General features: G+C 61.9%; 1 protein-coding gene across 2 annotated transcripts in view; it reads right to left on the reverse strand.

Moving 5' to 3' along the window:
* Positions 1-1,050: 1,050 nt before the first annotated feature.
* The window catches only part of NOL4L (nucleolar protein 4 like), a gene marked incomplete at its 5' end in the record, with an annotated part of 125,543 nt that continues 113,574 nt past the window's right edge, over positions 1,051-13,019 (reverse strand). Inside the window, 6 exons of one of the 2 annotated variants that reach the window (XM_082671647.1) lie at positions 1,051-1,557; positions 6,060-6,261; positions 6,700-6,822; positions 7,022-7,213; positions 7,293-7,478; positions 9,865-10,115. In XM_082671647.1, the coding sequence (XP_082527773.1) occupies positions 1,337-1,557; positions 6,060-6,261; positions 6,700-6,822; positions 7,022-7,213; positions 7,293-7,478; positions 9,865-10,115 (1,175 nt within the window). In that variant the 3' untranslated portion in view covers positions 1,051-1,336. Of the gene's footprint in view, positions 1,558-6,059; positions 6,262-6,699; positions 6,823-7,021; positions 7,214-7,292; positions 7,479-9,846; positions 10,116-13,019 lie in introns of both variants that reach the window. The other variant, XM_082671646.1, reaches the window with a different exon arrangement.

The raw sequence follows: 13,019 nt of genomic DNA on the forward strand, positions 1-13,019 counted from the left end.
CTGTCATGGCTACGGAGTGTCGCATGGAGAGGCCCTGTGGGCCTTGTGAGGTCTGGGCAAATCCCTGGTTTTAGCAGCACTGGTAGGTATTGCACTGAGCAAGAGGAAGTGCCTATCGGGGAGGAAGGAAACCAGGCCAGCCTTTTCTTTTTGCCCTTTTTCACACTCCAGGGATTATGGGTTTCTTCCAGGACTGGCCCCTGCGGAAGGGCTGGTCCTAGGAGAACCCAGGTGGCTTCTCCACTTCTGCTGATGGCCCCTTTACTCCAGCCACGGGGGCAGGGGACAGGAGCTGTGGTCCACCTTTCCTGACAGCCAGGGGCGCACCCTGCAGCAATGAGGGGGGTGGGGTCGGGGGCCCTGTCCGAGGGGCCAGGGCCTGTGCGGAGAAGTGTTCAGACCTGGCTCCCTGGGGGCAGGGTGAGGGCAAGGGCCCAGCTGACCGGCTGCCTGTGCCCCAGCACTCTGTCCTGTCAAGCGCTGGGGCCAGGGGCTCCTCCCTGGGCTCCATCCAGCTCCTGGCCTCCCCTCTGGACTTACCTCCCAGGCAGACACACTGGGTGGGGGAGGTGGGAGACAGCCGTTCAGAACAGGCTCAGGGCACATCCTGGAAAAGCCCACGCTGGAGTGTGAGGTAGAATACGGGTGACCGTGTGACTGGGGCGTCTGTGGGATGGGGGAGGGGGAGCCGCTTTTGTTTGTCTTTGCTCTGTAGTGGGTGTGGGTGAGGTCCTCCTGCTTGGCGGGGCTGGGCGCTCAGAGGGACAGCCAGCCCGGCGCCCCCGCTGCCCCCAGCCCTGCCGGCCCCCAGCCCGCGCCAGTGTAGTGATATGGAATGTTAGGTCACAGGGATACATCCTTCTGATCAGACAGACACAGACTGGCAATCTGTACAAACACAAAAGAATCCATTTTCAGAAAAATAAATTACTAAGGGGAGAGGAAGAAAGGGTCCACTTTGTTTTTCTCAATAAATATGCAATTCTGCTCACCTAAGACTTGAAAGGTGATTATCTGGGGGTGGGATTCTAACATCAGGGTCCACGAAGATGATTCTAAATACAGCTGCGGCCCCAGCGCCTTGTCAGGGGAGCCCCAGCCCTTCCAAAGCTGCCCCGTTGGCCTCTTCCAAGCAGGTCAGAGCACCCGTGTGGTGAGATTCCAAAAAAAAGTGTCCTTGTGCCCAGAGTCTCAGGCGCTTGGAGTGTGGCTAGAAACAGCTCTTCTGCATCCACCTCTTTCAAAAAACAAAAGGTACCAACTGGTGAGGCGGGAAGCCGGTCCGGGGCTGGGAGAGCCTCCTTCCCTAGGGTAGTGCACTCCACGTGCTGCTGGGTCAGTTCTGCTGTAAAATGAGGTTTTCCAGTTCATCTGCTGAGCGCAGCAGGAAGGCGGCGGACTCCCGGTAGCCGGCGATGAGCTGCCGCACGGCACTGATCTCGGTGGGGCTGAGCTGGGCGGTGGGCATGGTCCGGCTGGTGCTGTTGCTGGAGGGCGTGGGCGTGGGCGTGGTGGAGGTGTTGGAGGCCCCGCCTTTCATGCTGAGGTCCGTGGGCCCTGTGAGGAGGGGAGCCAGGGTGAGGAGGGGCACCCTTTCCCCTATCGTGGGGGCCCAAGGCCCTCGTCTGTCTCCACGGTTGTACCCCAGTGCTTAGAAGGGGGCCTGCAGACAAGACGTGGGCTTCTCTGTTAAGCCCGAGGATGATCCTGCGTTGGGGTCGGGGGGAGGCTTTGGCCTCGGGCCGGGCAGCACTCTGAGCCCAGCTCCCTGGCACTCATCGCACCTCGGCTGCTCTCTGAGGACAGTCAGGCAGGTCTCCGTGCTCTGGGCTCTGGGCTCCGGGGGAGGAGGCGGCCTCAAGCTGGCGGGGAAGGGGGCGGCTAAGACACTGCCGGTAGGTGGGGGTCCGACGCCCCCGAGGGGGACAGGGTGCGGAAAGCCCTGGACGGAGTCCAGAGTTGGAGCCCCAGAAGGCCAGGAAAAGGAGCACCCATGTGTGCGCCTCGTGAGACAAGGAAGGGGTTTCTCAACCGCTGCCGCCGGGGAAGAGCAAGAAAGAGGCTGGCTGCCCTGGGCTGCCCTGCTTGGGCCTGGGAAAGAGGCTGGGGCTGGAGCGGCCAGATGGAGCGCGCCCTGCCGGGAGCGGCTGGAGGGGCAGGTGGAGGGAGGCGCTGGGGGCTGAGCCTCCTCCTGATGGGCTGCAGCACCTCGAAGCCCCTTGCCTTTGAGAAGTTCTCTTGTGCCCAAGCGAGGTGGAAGATTAATGCTGGTGGGACGGGAGAGCGTGGGGTGGGTGTGTGAAGGTCGGAAGGTCAGACAGGACCCAGAGGGGCCCTCTGGAGAAATCACCTCCCCTTTGCCCTTGAACGGTGGCAACAAAGAGGGAGCCTGCAGTCTTACCGAAACACACTGGGGGTGTGTGCTGGGGCCACCAGGCCTGGTCTCCTCTCCACCTTTCCCAAACGGCTCTATGGGGTGCGCTGTGGCTCTGCAGTCAGCGAGCCCGGACCCCGCCGTGGGTGATTCCTAACTTCCCTGGGCCCCGGCCCTCAGCTACAGCACAAGGAGACTGTTCTGGGCTGAGCCACGCCGGTGAACCCCTTGGTGCGGCTCGGCCTACGGAGGCCCACTGGGAAAGGGCTTCCAGGAGACACAGAAGCTCCCGGAATTTGAGCATTCTTTCGAGGTGTTCAGCAAGAAAACCGCCAAAGGAGAGGATCTGGCGGTGTGGGGGCGGAAGCTTGCTTGGGAGGCCTTCTGTGCCCTGCCCAGCCCCCAACCCCCATAAGCAGAGATCATCGTACAAGGGTGTGTGAGGCAGTTCTCAGTTACCAGCCAGCTCCCCACCACCCCACCGGCTCTGAAAGCCAGTTTGAATCATTATTGCACCTACAGTGGCAGCAGCTTTTTTTTTTTTTGGCCGCACCATGAGTCTTGCAGGATCTCAGTTCCCTGACCAGGCGCTGAACCCGGGCCACAGCAGTGAGAGCCCAGAATCCTAACCACTAGGCCACCAGGGAACTCCCTATAGTTTTTATGCTGCTACAGAGATGGACAAGCCCTTGTCACTGGAGACATATAGACCAGAAGTAACATCTTGGGAGAAATTATGGAAACTCGACTACTGCTAAAAGGAAGCTGGGGAAGGAAGTTGGAATCTAGATGGGACAGTCTGTCACGTGGGGTTATTTCTTCTCTAATCAGAGAACAGGGACGTCAAGCAGGAGGTCCTGGGAACTGGCCTGCTAAGGAACATCCTTGGAACTGAGGGTCGAGGGAAGTCCGTTAAAATGAAACACAGGAGGAAGGACTGGGGCTGTGAACTGCTGGGAACTGCAGCCAAGCAGGCGGCTGACCCCCACGTGGGTGCTGCTGGGATAGTCTGGGAGCAGGCAGGGGTGCCTGCGCTGGCTCCCGGCTGCTGCAGGGTTTGGTCCCCTCCAGACACTGGCTGGGGATGGCAGAGGAAGGCCGGAGCCGCCTGCCACATGGGTGTGAGCCGGCCCTGGGCTTCCTCTCTTTCCTCACTCCGCCCCCAAGCCTTGTCCTCTTCACTCCCATGCTCGGAGCAGGCCTTCCGTCTCTTCCCCCAGGGCTCTGGTTACAGGCAGACACTCAGGTGGCCAGGTGGTTGCTAGAGGGGCCAGAGCGGGTGCGAGTTGCCCAGCACCCCGGGTAAAACAGGCAGAGCCTGAGTCTATCTGGGCTGACCTGGATCCACCCACGATCTAAGTGAGGAACTCTGAGCTACCAACACGACTGCCCAACCAAGGTGCCAAATGGACTGAACCCTCGTTTAAGGGCTGCTGCTGGGAAGGTACTGGGACTGGGACTGCCCGTGGTGTTCTTCCAACTGCTGGACCCAAACCCAGTGCTCACAGGACGCCACTGCCCCAGGCAGGAGGTCAGCGAGCAGATCTCGGCCTCCGTGACCTCACCACCCACCTCTAAGGAACCAGGGAGACTGAGGTACAGGGGCAGAGCTAGTGGCCTTTCTTGAAGCCTCTCTGGCAAGTGTGAACAGGGCGGGAGGGCGGCAGGCCTGGCCCTCAAGAGAGGCCGGAGCAGCCCTGGCAGCTGCGGCCCGAGACAGGCCCTGCTGTGTGGTACCAGGTGGGGGCCTATCACCATCACCTGCCCCCTGGGAACGACTCTCCCCGTGCGCAACAGGGGGGGCTCTAACTTCCTGCCCCACACCTGTCTCCAGACCCGCTCTACCAGGGTCCCCACTCAGCAGGGCTGTCAGATAGGCTCCTTCCTGGAAGGAAAGCAGCCCGCCTGGGACAGCCATTTCACCCCTGCTGCAGCTGGCCACTCTGGCCTCAGCCTCAGGGATTAGGGCCAGGCAGCCTCTTATTTTAGGTTAAGAGGCATTAGGAAAGGATGAGAAGTTAAGCCCAGGCAGGAATCTTCCAGGGACCCGCATGTACTTGCCGGTGGTGGGGGGCAAGGTGAGCGAGGGTGTCTGGGCTTTCTGCCATGGGTAGGGACCAGCCGCCTCCATCGCTGCCCAGGAACAGTAAGGGGTCTCCCGTGGCCAAGGACAAGGGCCTGAGAGGAATTCTCAGCCAAGACCTAGAACCAGAATTCCCTGGCCTGCGGGCGGCACCTTCCTCTAACCTACTCGTCAAGCGGCAACTTGCTGTCACCCCCAGCCTCTCCTCTCGCCTCTGAACGACCCCCGAAGCACACTGCTTCTGCCTCCTGTCCTCCCCGTTAAAATCTCACCACAAGGGCAGACAGCACATTCATAGCCTCCTTTGGTTAAAGCCTATCTGTGGCTCCCGCTGCACACAGAACTATATCCAGATACCTGGCTCAAGAGGCCCTGGGATCACCCCTACCTGACCCCGCCAGCTCCCGGAGGCCGCCAGGCTGCCCTTCACCGGGGGAACCCGCTCTTCCCCTGCCGCACCGGCCACCCAGGCCTCAGTGTGACAGGGCCTGAGGTCCGCACTCAGGGCAGCACCTAGCTCCATTGGGAGGTTTGTATCTTTTGGGGACTGTTTCTCCAATATTGGCCTGTGTTCCGTCTGCATCAGAGTCACCTGGGCAGAGTTACAGGGGGCACCTAGGGGATCACCAGCTCCTGGGGTTAGAGTTGGGGGACAGACGGCTAACCACTGCCCCAGGTGACCTAGATGGGGCCCCACAGTGCAGCAGAAAGGGCTGGGACCCTGCTCCTAGGTGAAAGAACCTTCATCTCGGGGCTTCCCTGGTGGCACAGCGGTTAAGAATCTGCCTGCCAATGCAGGGGACACGGGTTCGAGCCCTGGTCCAGGAAGATCCCACATGCCGCGGAGCAACTAAGCCCGTGTGCCACAACTACTGAGCCTGCGCTCTAGAGCCGTGAACCATAACTACTGAGCCCGTGTGCCACAACTACTGAAGCCCGCGCGCCTAGAGCCCGTGCTCCGCAACAAGAGAAGCCACTGCAACGAGAAGCCCGCGCACTGTACCGCAACGAAGAGTAGCCCCCACTCGCCGCAACTAGAGAAAGCCCGCGCACAGCAACGAAGACCCAATGCAGCCAAAAATAAATAAAATACATAATTTTTTTTTAAAAACTAAGAAATGCTTTTAAAGAGAAGAACCTTCATCTCACAAGTGAGGTCCTAAGCGGTGGCCTGGAGAGGGAGGTGACCTGCCTGGGACCAAATCCTGGCTCTGCCATCAACTCTGCAAGAGCTGGGCCAGCGACCGTCTCACTGAGACTTGGTCATTTTGGGTGAGACGAGGGTGTGGAGGGGCTCAACTCAGGTGAAGAGCGGGGCCTTAGCTGGGACTGCACACAGTGGCCCGTGGAGGGGGTGTGGGGCAGCGGCAGGGGACCAGGGAGAGGCCCAGCAAGCCTCCGGGGAGGCAAGAAAGGAGTGGAACGCTGTTCCTGTTAACCTTGCCTTCCAAGCTAAGGACTGGCTAAGATTATGAGATGGGGAGGGTCCCTGTGCCAGGAAGGAGTCACTTTCCCGGACGCCTCTGCTGCTTCCTCGCCTGCCCCGCCCCCTTCCCAAGGCAGCTGGTCAGGGAGCCGCAGAGCCTGGTGTCCCACACTCACCATTACTGTGATTTCCTGTTTGGAGGGAGGCAGGGGGCTGCAGGTTGCTGCCCAAGGCCCCGTAACCACGGTAACTGTAGTTCAGGCCACCGTTGACGTACACAGGGTCCTGGGAGTAGGAGGAGGCTGGCAGTGAGTAGGTGGAGTGGGGGATGGCTGCGGAGTCCCGGGAGTGCTGCTTGTCCAGGGCTATGGGCTCGTCCTGCAGAGCGGGAGGGAGGCGCTGGGGAACCACAGGGGCAGCAAGCCCTGACCACGGTCCCTGGACGGGGGTGGGTGGTGGCCCCAGATTTGCCGGGACCTGGCGCGGCACCTGCAGGACTCTGCCTCTCCCCCTGGCTGCCTTGCCCAGGGCCTCCCCCAGCCCCCCATGTGCTCATCTATCTTCAGGGCAGATTTCATCTGTTCCTGCCCGGCTGAAGACACTCTCAGGGCTCGGGATGAAGTCCAGACTCCCTTCCTAGGTCTGCAAGGCCTTTGTGTCTGGGCTCCTCTGACTCCCCCCCGCCGCCCCCCTCCCCCCAGCATCTCCATCTCCCCTCTGAGGACGCCCTCCCTGCTCCCTCTGCACCCGGGGGCCGTGGCAGTATCTGCAGCATGGCTGAGGACACCCTCCCAGTGGCTGGCGGCGAGCAGGCACCTGAGAGGACGGGTAGATCTCCAGGCGCATCCTTTTGGCTGCTTTTCTCGTCTCACTCTCACAGGCAGCTGCCAGGATGTTTTCTGCCATGGCCGAGGTCAGGTGGGGAGGTGTGGGTCTGGTCTGCAGGCGGAATGGGGATGGAGCCAGTGTTAGGGCACAGGGACCCTGCCCTAGAGGTGGGCAGGGTGGCACTGGGCTTTGGGCTCCTCTGTGAACGAGGGGCCACAATGCTTCCAGGGGTGTTGGGAGGGCTGTGGGAAAAGCGCCCAGGAGGCCGGGAGGGTGCGGGGAGCCTGGGACTGGTGGGCCTGGGGCTCACCATCTCCATGCCGTTCTTCTTCATGCGCCGGCAGGACTTGAGGTACGTGCGGATGCGCTTGCGGGCCCGCTCCTGGAACTCAGGGAACTGCCGGCTGCAGGACTCGATGATGGCCTGGATCTTCTCCTTGGGCTGCTTGGAGATGGGCACCATGCGGTCCAGGTTCTCGTCCACAAAGAGACGCACAAACATCTGCAGGAGACACAGGCTGTGGGAAGGGCTGGCCTGGCTGAGCCCCCGCCCCAGCCAGCCCTCCCGGGCGGGCGCTCACGTTGAAGGCCTTGAGGCGCTCAGGGTCCATGCCCTCGGAGTCATTCATCTTGTCATTGTCCTCATGGTCGTCGTGGTCATCGTCGTCGTCATCTGCTGTGGGGGCCCGGCCCACCGTCAGGTCCTCAGGGCAGCCACTGACCTCGGTTTTGATGGAGTCATAGCTCCCTGAGCTGTAGGGGGGGGACTGAGAGAGGGCGGGGGGGGCAGAGGGTCAGGCCGCGGTGAGCGTGCGGGCAGGCGCGGCGAGCACACCCAGATGCCACGTGAGCCACACTGCAAGGCCCTGAGCAAGTCACTCTCCTTCTGCTCCTTTCCCCTGTGACACGGGGCCAGCGATGCTGCCGCCCCTCCCTGGGCGGCCGTAGGAGGGACTGCCCACAACCACACATGCAGAGGCCTGGCGCCCCAGAGGAGTTCAGTGGAGGGGACAGTGGTTTACTCGGCAGTAGTGCCCACGCCAGGATGTGCCTCATCGCACGAGGGAAAGGCAAACACAGAAAGGGCTCCTTCCCGCCACCAGCCAGCCTCTCCTGCTTGTGCCAAGATCTGTTCTGGCTTCGGGGTTTCCCTCCCTGGTCTCCAAGGGGCTGCAACCCTGAGCTGACAACCGAGCTGTCACAAAAGCAGTGAGTGTGCTGTCTGTCGGGGATGAGGAACAGATGGGCTGGGAAAGAACCAGCCAAAGAGACAGGCCCATCAGGCAAAAGGGCATCCCTGCAGCTCCCAGGCTGGGCTTCTCCTGTCTGCCGCCACCCCTGGAAGTCACCGTGAGCCCTGATGCAGAGCGTGTGTAGAAAGGGGAGAGGGAACCAGGCACAGCCCACTGGGAACCAGGCACAGCCCCTTGTCCTGCAGTAGAGAAGGGACCCACCCCCTGAGCCCCTCTTGGAGCAAGACCCTTCCCCAGCTCTCCTGGGAATGCACTTCCCCACTCTCCTCTCTGCTTTTTCCATCCTCTTCATCCTTTACTGCTCAGTTCCCAACCGGTCTCCTGCCCCCTGCTGCACGTGCTCTGGGAAGGCTCCCTGAGGACCACTGTCATTTGCCTTTTAGAAAGTCTGCGGCTTTGTCCAGTCCTGACTTCACTCAGTGGTACCCTGACTAGCAGTGTCCTGGAGACACAGTCCCTGCCCTCAAGGAGGTGGGCATCTAGTAGGCAGTCAGGCCCAGGAAACCAACAGCCGCAGATCACACCCTGCAACGTGGCCACGTAGTGGCCCAGACGGCATACAGCTCTTGCTGACAAACGTACAAAGACAGACACTGATTGGTGCCCTGTCCCACGGTAGCTGCCACCACCAGCCTCCATGTGACCACACCCACCGGGGTCAGCCCTCCCAGGGTCCCTGGCCCCATGCCCATCTCTTGATCCACACATAGACTCTGAAGGGGAAAGGACACCCAGGTCCTCTGGCCTCCCAGTGGGCTGTGTCAGACTCTCGACGGAGGGTCAAAGGCGCCTTGGGCAAGTCACATTCCCAGGTGCTCTTTGGCCAATCCTCTGCCAGCGTCAGAGGAGACAGAAGAACTATCGGTGGCACTCGTGCTCCCGTCTCACTTCCGTGGTCCACACATGTGGCCTGAGACCACGGTGGCAAACTCAACCCCTCTGGCTCTCTGCCTGCCGAGGCAGCAGCTGTGCCTGCCCCTGGGACCCAGTCAAAGAAGGGAAGACAGTGCTTTGGCCAGTACCTGTCCCTCAGCCTGGGCTCAGACACACAGCGACGACTGAACACCGTTCATTTGTACAGAACCTTCCCACGAGACACGTCACTGGAAGCCAGCACTGGCACCCACCCCACACCCTCTGCAGAAGAGAAAACAGGCCCTGGGAGGGGAAGGAACCTGTGCAGGGGCCAGTAGCTGCAGCCCAGGAGTGTAGGGCTCTGAGAAGGCACCTCTGGCCCCCCTAGCCCGGGCAGAAGAAAACACTCCCCGGGAGAGCTCCCGCCGCCGGTGCCGCACTGCACTGCTGCAGAAGACCTCCGTGGCCCGGAGGTGGCTTTCGGAAGCAACAGGGGAGGGGTAGGGGAGCGCCAAACGGTGGGGCACCTGTCCGCCCCCCATTAGCCTGGTCTATTGAGTTTCACACATCCACATCCCTGGGGCCACAAACAAAGGCCTCACCTTTTTTCTGCACCATCTGTAGAATGGGGACAGGCATGCAGAGTAGCGAGAAAACATGAGGCCTTGGGCCTCTGTGCTGAATGCAGCCCACTTGCTGCTGCTCCTCACAGCAGACTGTTTTGGAGGCAGAGGGGGCCAGGCCACACGTCACCCACCACGTCCACCAAGGCAGAGGCCAACAACCCCACTTCACAGATGGGGGTGGAGGCTGAGAGAAGTGAGGGCTTGCTCGAGGTCAACTGAGCGGTCTCCCGTTCCAGAGCCTCCCCAGGACAATGATAGCAGAGCAGCCACGGCTACCACCCTGACTTGGTGTCACAACCCCAGTACGCGTGATTTCACGTCAGCCCCGCACAGCCCTGCCGTGTACGGGCGCGGCAGAGGCTCCCAGCTCCGGCGGGCCAGCAGCCCGCAGCCCCACACACCTCGGGGGTGGTCTTCACCCCGTACTTGACGCGGCTCCGCAGTCCATCGGCGTCGGAGGGGTAGGAGGGCGTGCCGAGCGCCGAGCCCTGCGGGAGCTTGTCGCACAGGTTGATGGGCTGATCCTCGGCGGTGGCGGTGAAGTCCACGGGGGCCACGGTGCCGTTGCCATTCATCTCGGGGAAGGCGGGGTCTCCCTGTGTGCTGCTCGAGGTGGACGGGTTCAGGGTGGAGGAGCCATTGCCGCTGCCGCTCTCGGAGGAGGAGTCGTCTGAAACGAGAGGCCTGGGTGTGAGGCTCCACCGCAGCACCCACTGGCCCCCAAGACCCCCCCTCCCCCCAGGTACGTGGCCACGGCAGCCACAGGGGGTACTTGCCCTGTGCCGTCCTCGCGAGCATCCCTGGGCAGGAGGTGAGTGAGCGCTGCCGTCCCCGCTGGGGGCGCCAAGAGGCTAGCCTTGCCCCAGCCTGAGGTGGGGGCAGGGTCCCTCTGCCAGAAACTGGGGCCATCAGGGCGGAGCGGCCATGGAGCATGCCTCCTGCCCTCCACCCCACAAAAGCCTTATCCAGCTTCGGGGGCCAGGGAGTGAGTGGCTGCAGCCTCAAGTGTGACCTGCCTGCCGCAGGTCCAGAGGTCCTCGGACACGCCAGGGGCTGCATGGGGCCTGGCCAGTGCCCCCCTCTTCCTCCAGCTCACCACTGCCTTGCCCCTTTACACCCTCTCCCCACAGGACCCCTTCCCCACAGCAGACCCTCGAACTTCTCCATCCTCTGCCTGAGGAAGGTTGGCTCCACTGTGACACCCCTGCCCCTTAGTCACTCCCTCCAGCAAAAACGCCCAGGCCAAGCCTGTGCAGACAGAGATCTGCCCTTGGTGCACGGCCACATGGCACTGAACACCCAGAGCCAGGGCTGCGGGTGCATCCCTGGCACCTCCTGGGCCATCCCTGCTTTCCTGAAGTGACAGCCCAACAAAGCCCTGTGGAGGGCGCCCCCTGCTGCAGACAGCGCGGCATTGCTGGGGGACCTAGGAGGACAAACTTTTAACTAGGGGGTTAGACACTTCAGATAAATTCCAGGCCCCTTTTCCCCACCCTGCCCCAGCCTCCTGCTTGATCAGCTGAGAAGGCAGAGGCCCAAGCTACGCTCAAGCTCCCGGGGTCACTGTCAGGTGAGTACCGCGTGGTTCCTGGTGGCGCCCAGGTGCCCAAGCGGCTCTGCACCTGTAACCTGAGTGGGTGGGGGAGGGGCGGCCACTGTGAGCCCTGACCGCCTCCCAGGCCACCCCCTCCCCCAGGCCAGGGTCGCGCACGACCCCACCCCCACCCTCCCAGCCGGCAGATTATGAAGATTTAGTTCCTGGTGCTGGGCACTGGGCACGCGCACCTCCGAGCGTCCCCATGGTGACCAAGCGGCTCTAGCTCGCCAACCAATCACTGGCCTCCCGGCTGCCCAGGGGCGGGGCCGGGCTGCCCATCAAGCAGCCAGGGCCCAGGGCAGAGGGGGATGGGAAAGGCCTTCGAGCCATGGCACCCCTCCCCCTCGGCTGCCGCAGGTCCCCTGGGCCAGGATGCCCCTCCTTCTGCCCCTCTTCCTCTGGGCAGTCACTGCTCTCTCCATCCTCCTGCAGGGCAGCTCCAGGCTCTACTTAAAGCCACCTCAAAGATCCCCCCGCCTTGCTCAGCTACATCCCACAGTCCCCAGGCTAGCCGCCCTGCTACGTCTGGAACCTCACTGCCCATCCCCTCCTCCTCAATCACAGATGGGTCTGGTTTTCTTCTGGCAGTGTCTCCAGCGACCAACCTAGATATTTGTAGAGTGAGTAGTATTTACTGAGCACCTATTGCGTGCTGGCTCTGTCCCAGGCTGAGAAACAAAGTAGTGACTATGACCCAGATGCCAGCCCTCCTGGGGGGACAGACACACATTACTGAAACACACAGAGAGTGAATGGGCCACCAACTTGCCAAACCACATCCAACCCAGCCCCACCCCATCCAGCCTCCTTGGCCGACCTCCCCCTTCAGCACCCCAGCTCCCCTCGGTCACCCCACCCTTTCCCAGCACCAGTCTAATGATCACTCCCCTGTTCCCTAACCTTCCTGCTCCCCACAGCCTGCCCAAGAAGAGTCGGCAAGAGTGCCGGGTGTGTTCTTGGTCCCATGATCTCTGCAGCCTCCCCCAGCCCAGGTCCCACTATCCTGGGCCACTTCTGAAGCCTCACACCTCCAGGCCTCTGCTTGGGCTCTGCTGCCTGCCTGCCGTGTTGCTTCCAGCTCAGTAAATGTCAGTCCACCTTCAAGACCTGGCTCAACGCTACCTTCTCAGAGCAGGCCTCCTTCCTCCGCTGTCCCTAGGAAGGAGGTACTCAGAGCTCCGAGCCCAGCCTGGTACCCATCCTTCCGAGGGATACTTCATGCCTCCTTCAGCGGCTCAGGGTCAGTCCTGAGAGCTGCCGACCTCCCCACCAGGGCTGGGCCCGTTGCCAGAGAAGCCCCAGAACCCGGGATTCAGAAGTCTCTGCCAGGGTCAAGGAGCTGAAGGGCAAGGATTGACACCCATCCTGGCCAACTGTCTGAGCTCCTCTGAGCTCTGGCCGGTGCCCATTCTCAGCTCACCTTGCACGTGTGACTTCACATCCTGGCACCACCCCCAAAAGGCCACTTGCTTGACCTCAGAGGGCCTTGTCTTCCTCCTCTGGAAGGAGGGGTTACTAGGAGGGTCAATGGGCACCACACCAAGCACAGAGAGAGCCAACTGTCACTATGCTCAGCACGGGCGTCAGGCCGACGGCCTCCTGCAGCATCACACCAGGAACGGGCCCAGAGGTGGCACCCTGACTGCCTGCCTCCCGGCCAGATTCCCTCCAGGGAGGATGGACCCTCTTGCCCTGTGCATCTCCAGGCATGAGCATGAAGGAGGCTCGGGTGCTGTGAGGACACACGCACGTGGGTGTGAGTGTGTGCACGGGTGCGTGTGTGTGTTCCCAGGGCCCTCCAGCTCAGGAGCCCAGGGTGCTGGCCCAGACTCTTGAGCTGCCAACACCCTCACCCCAGGGCTGTGCACCTCAGGCACTGGCTCCAATGGTGGCACGGCCCCTCCGAGTAGGCAGATGCCGCCTCAGTCTGATAGGGGAAGTGGCTGGGCAGATGAGACCCAAGAGGCCAGGAGCCCT

Source organism: Grampus griseus (genome assembly GCF_964374135.1).
Source record: "Grampus griseus genome assembly, chromosome: 14".
NCBI classification, from domain to species: domain Eukaryota; kingdom Metazoa; phylum Chordata; class Mammalia; order Artiodactyla; family Delphinidae; genus Grampus; species Grampus griseus.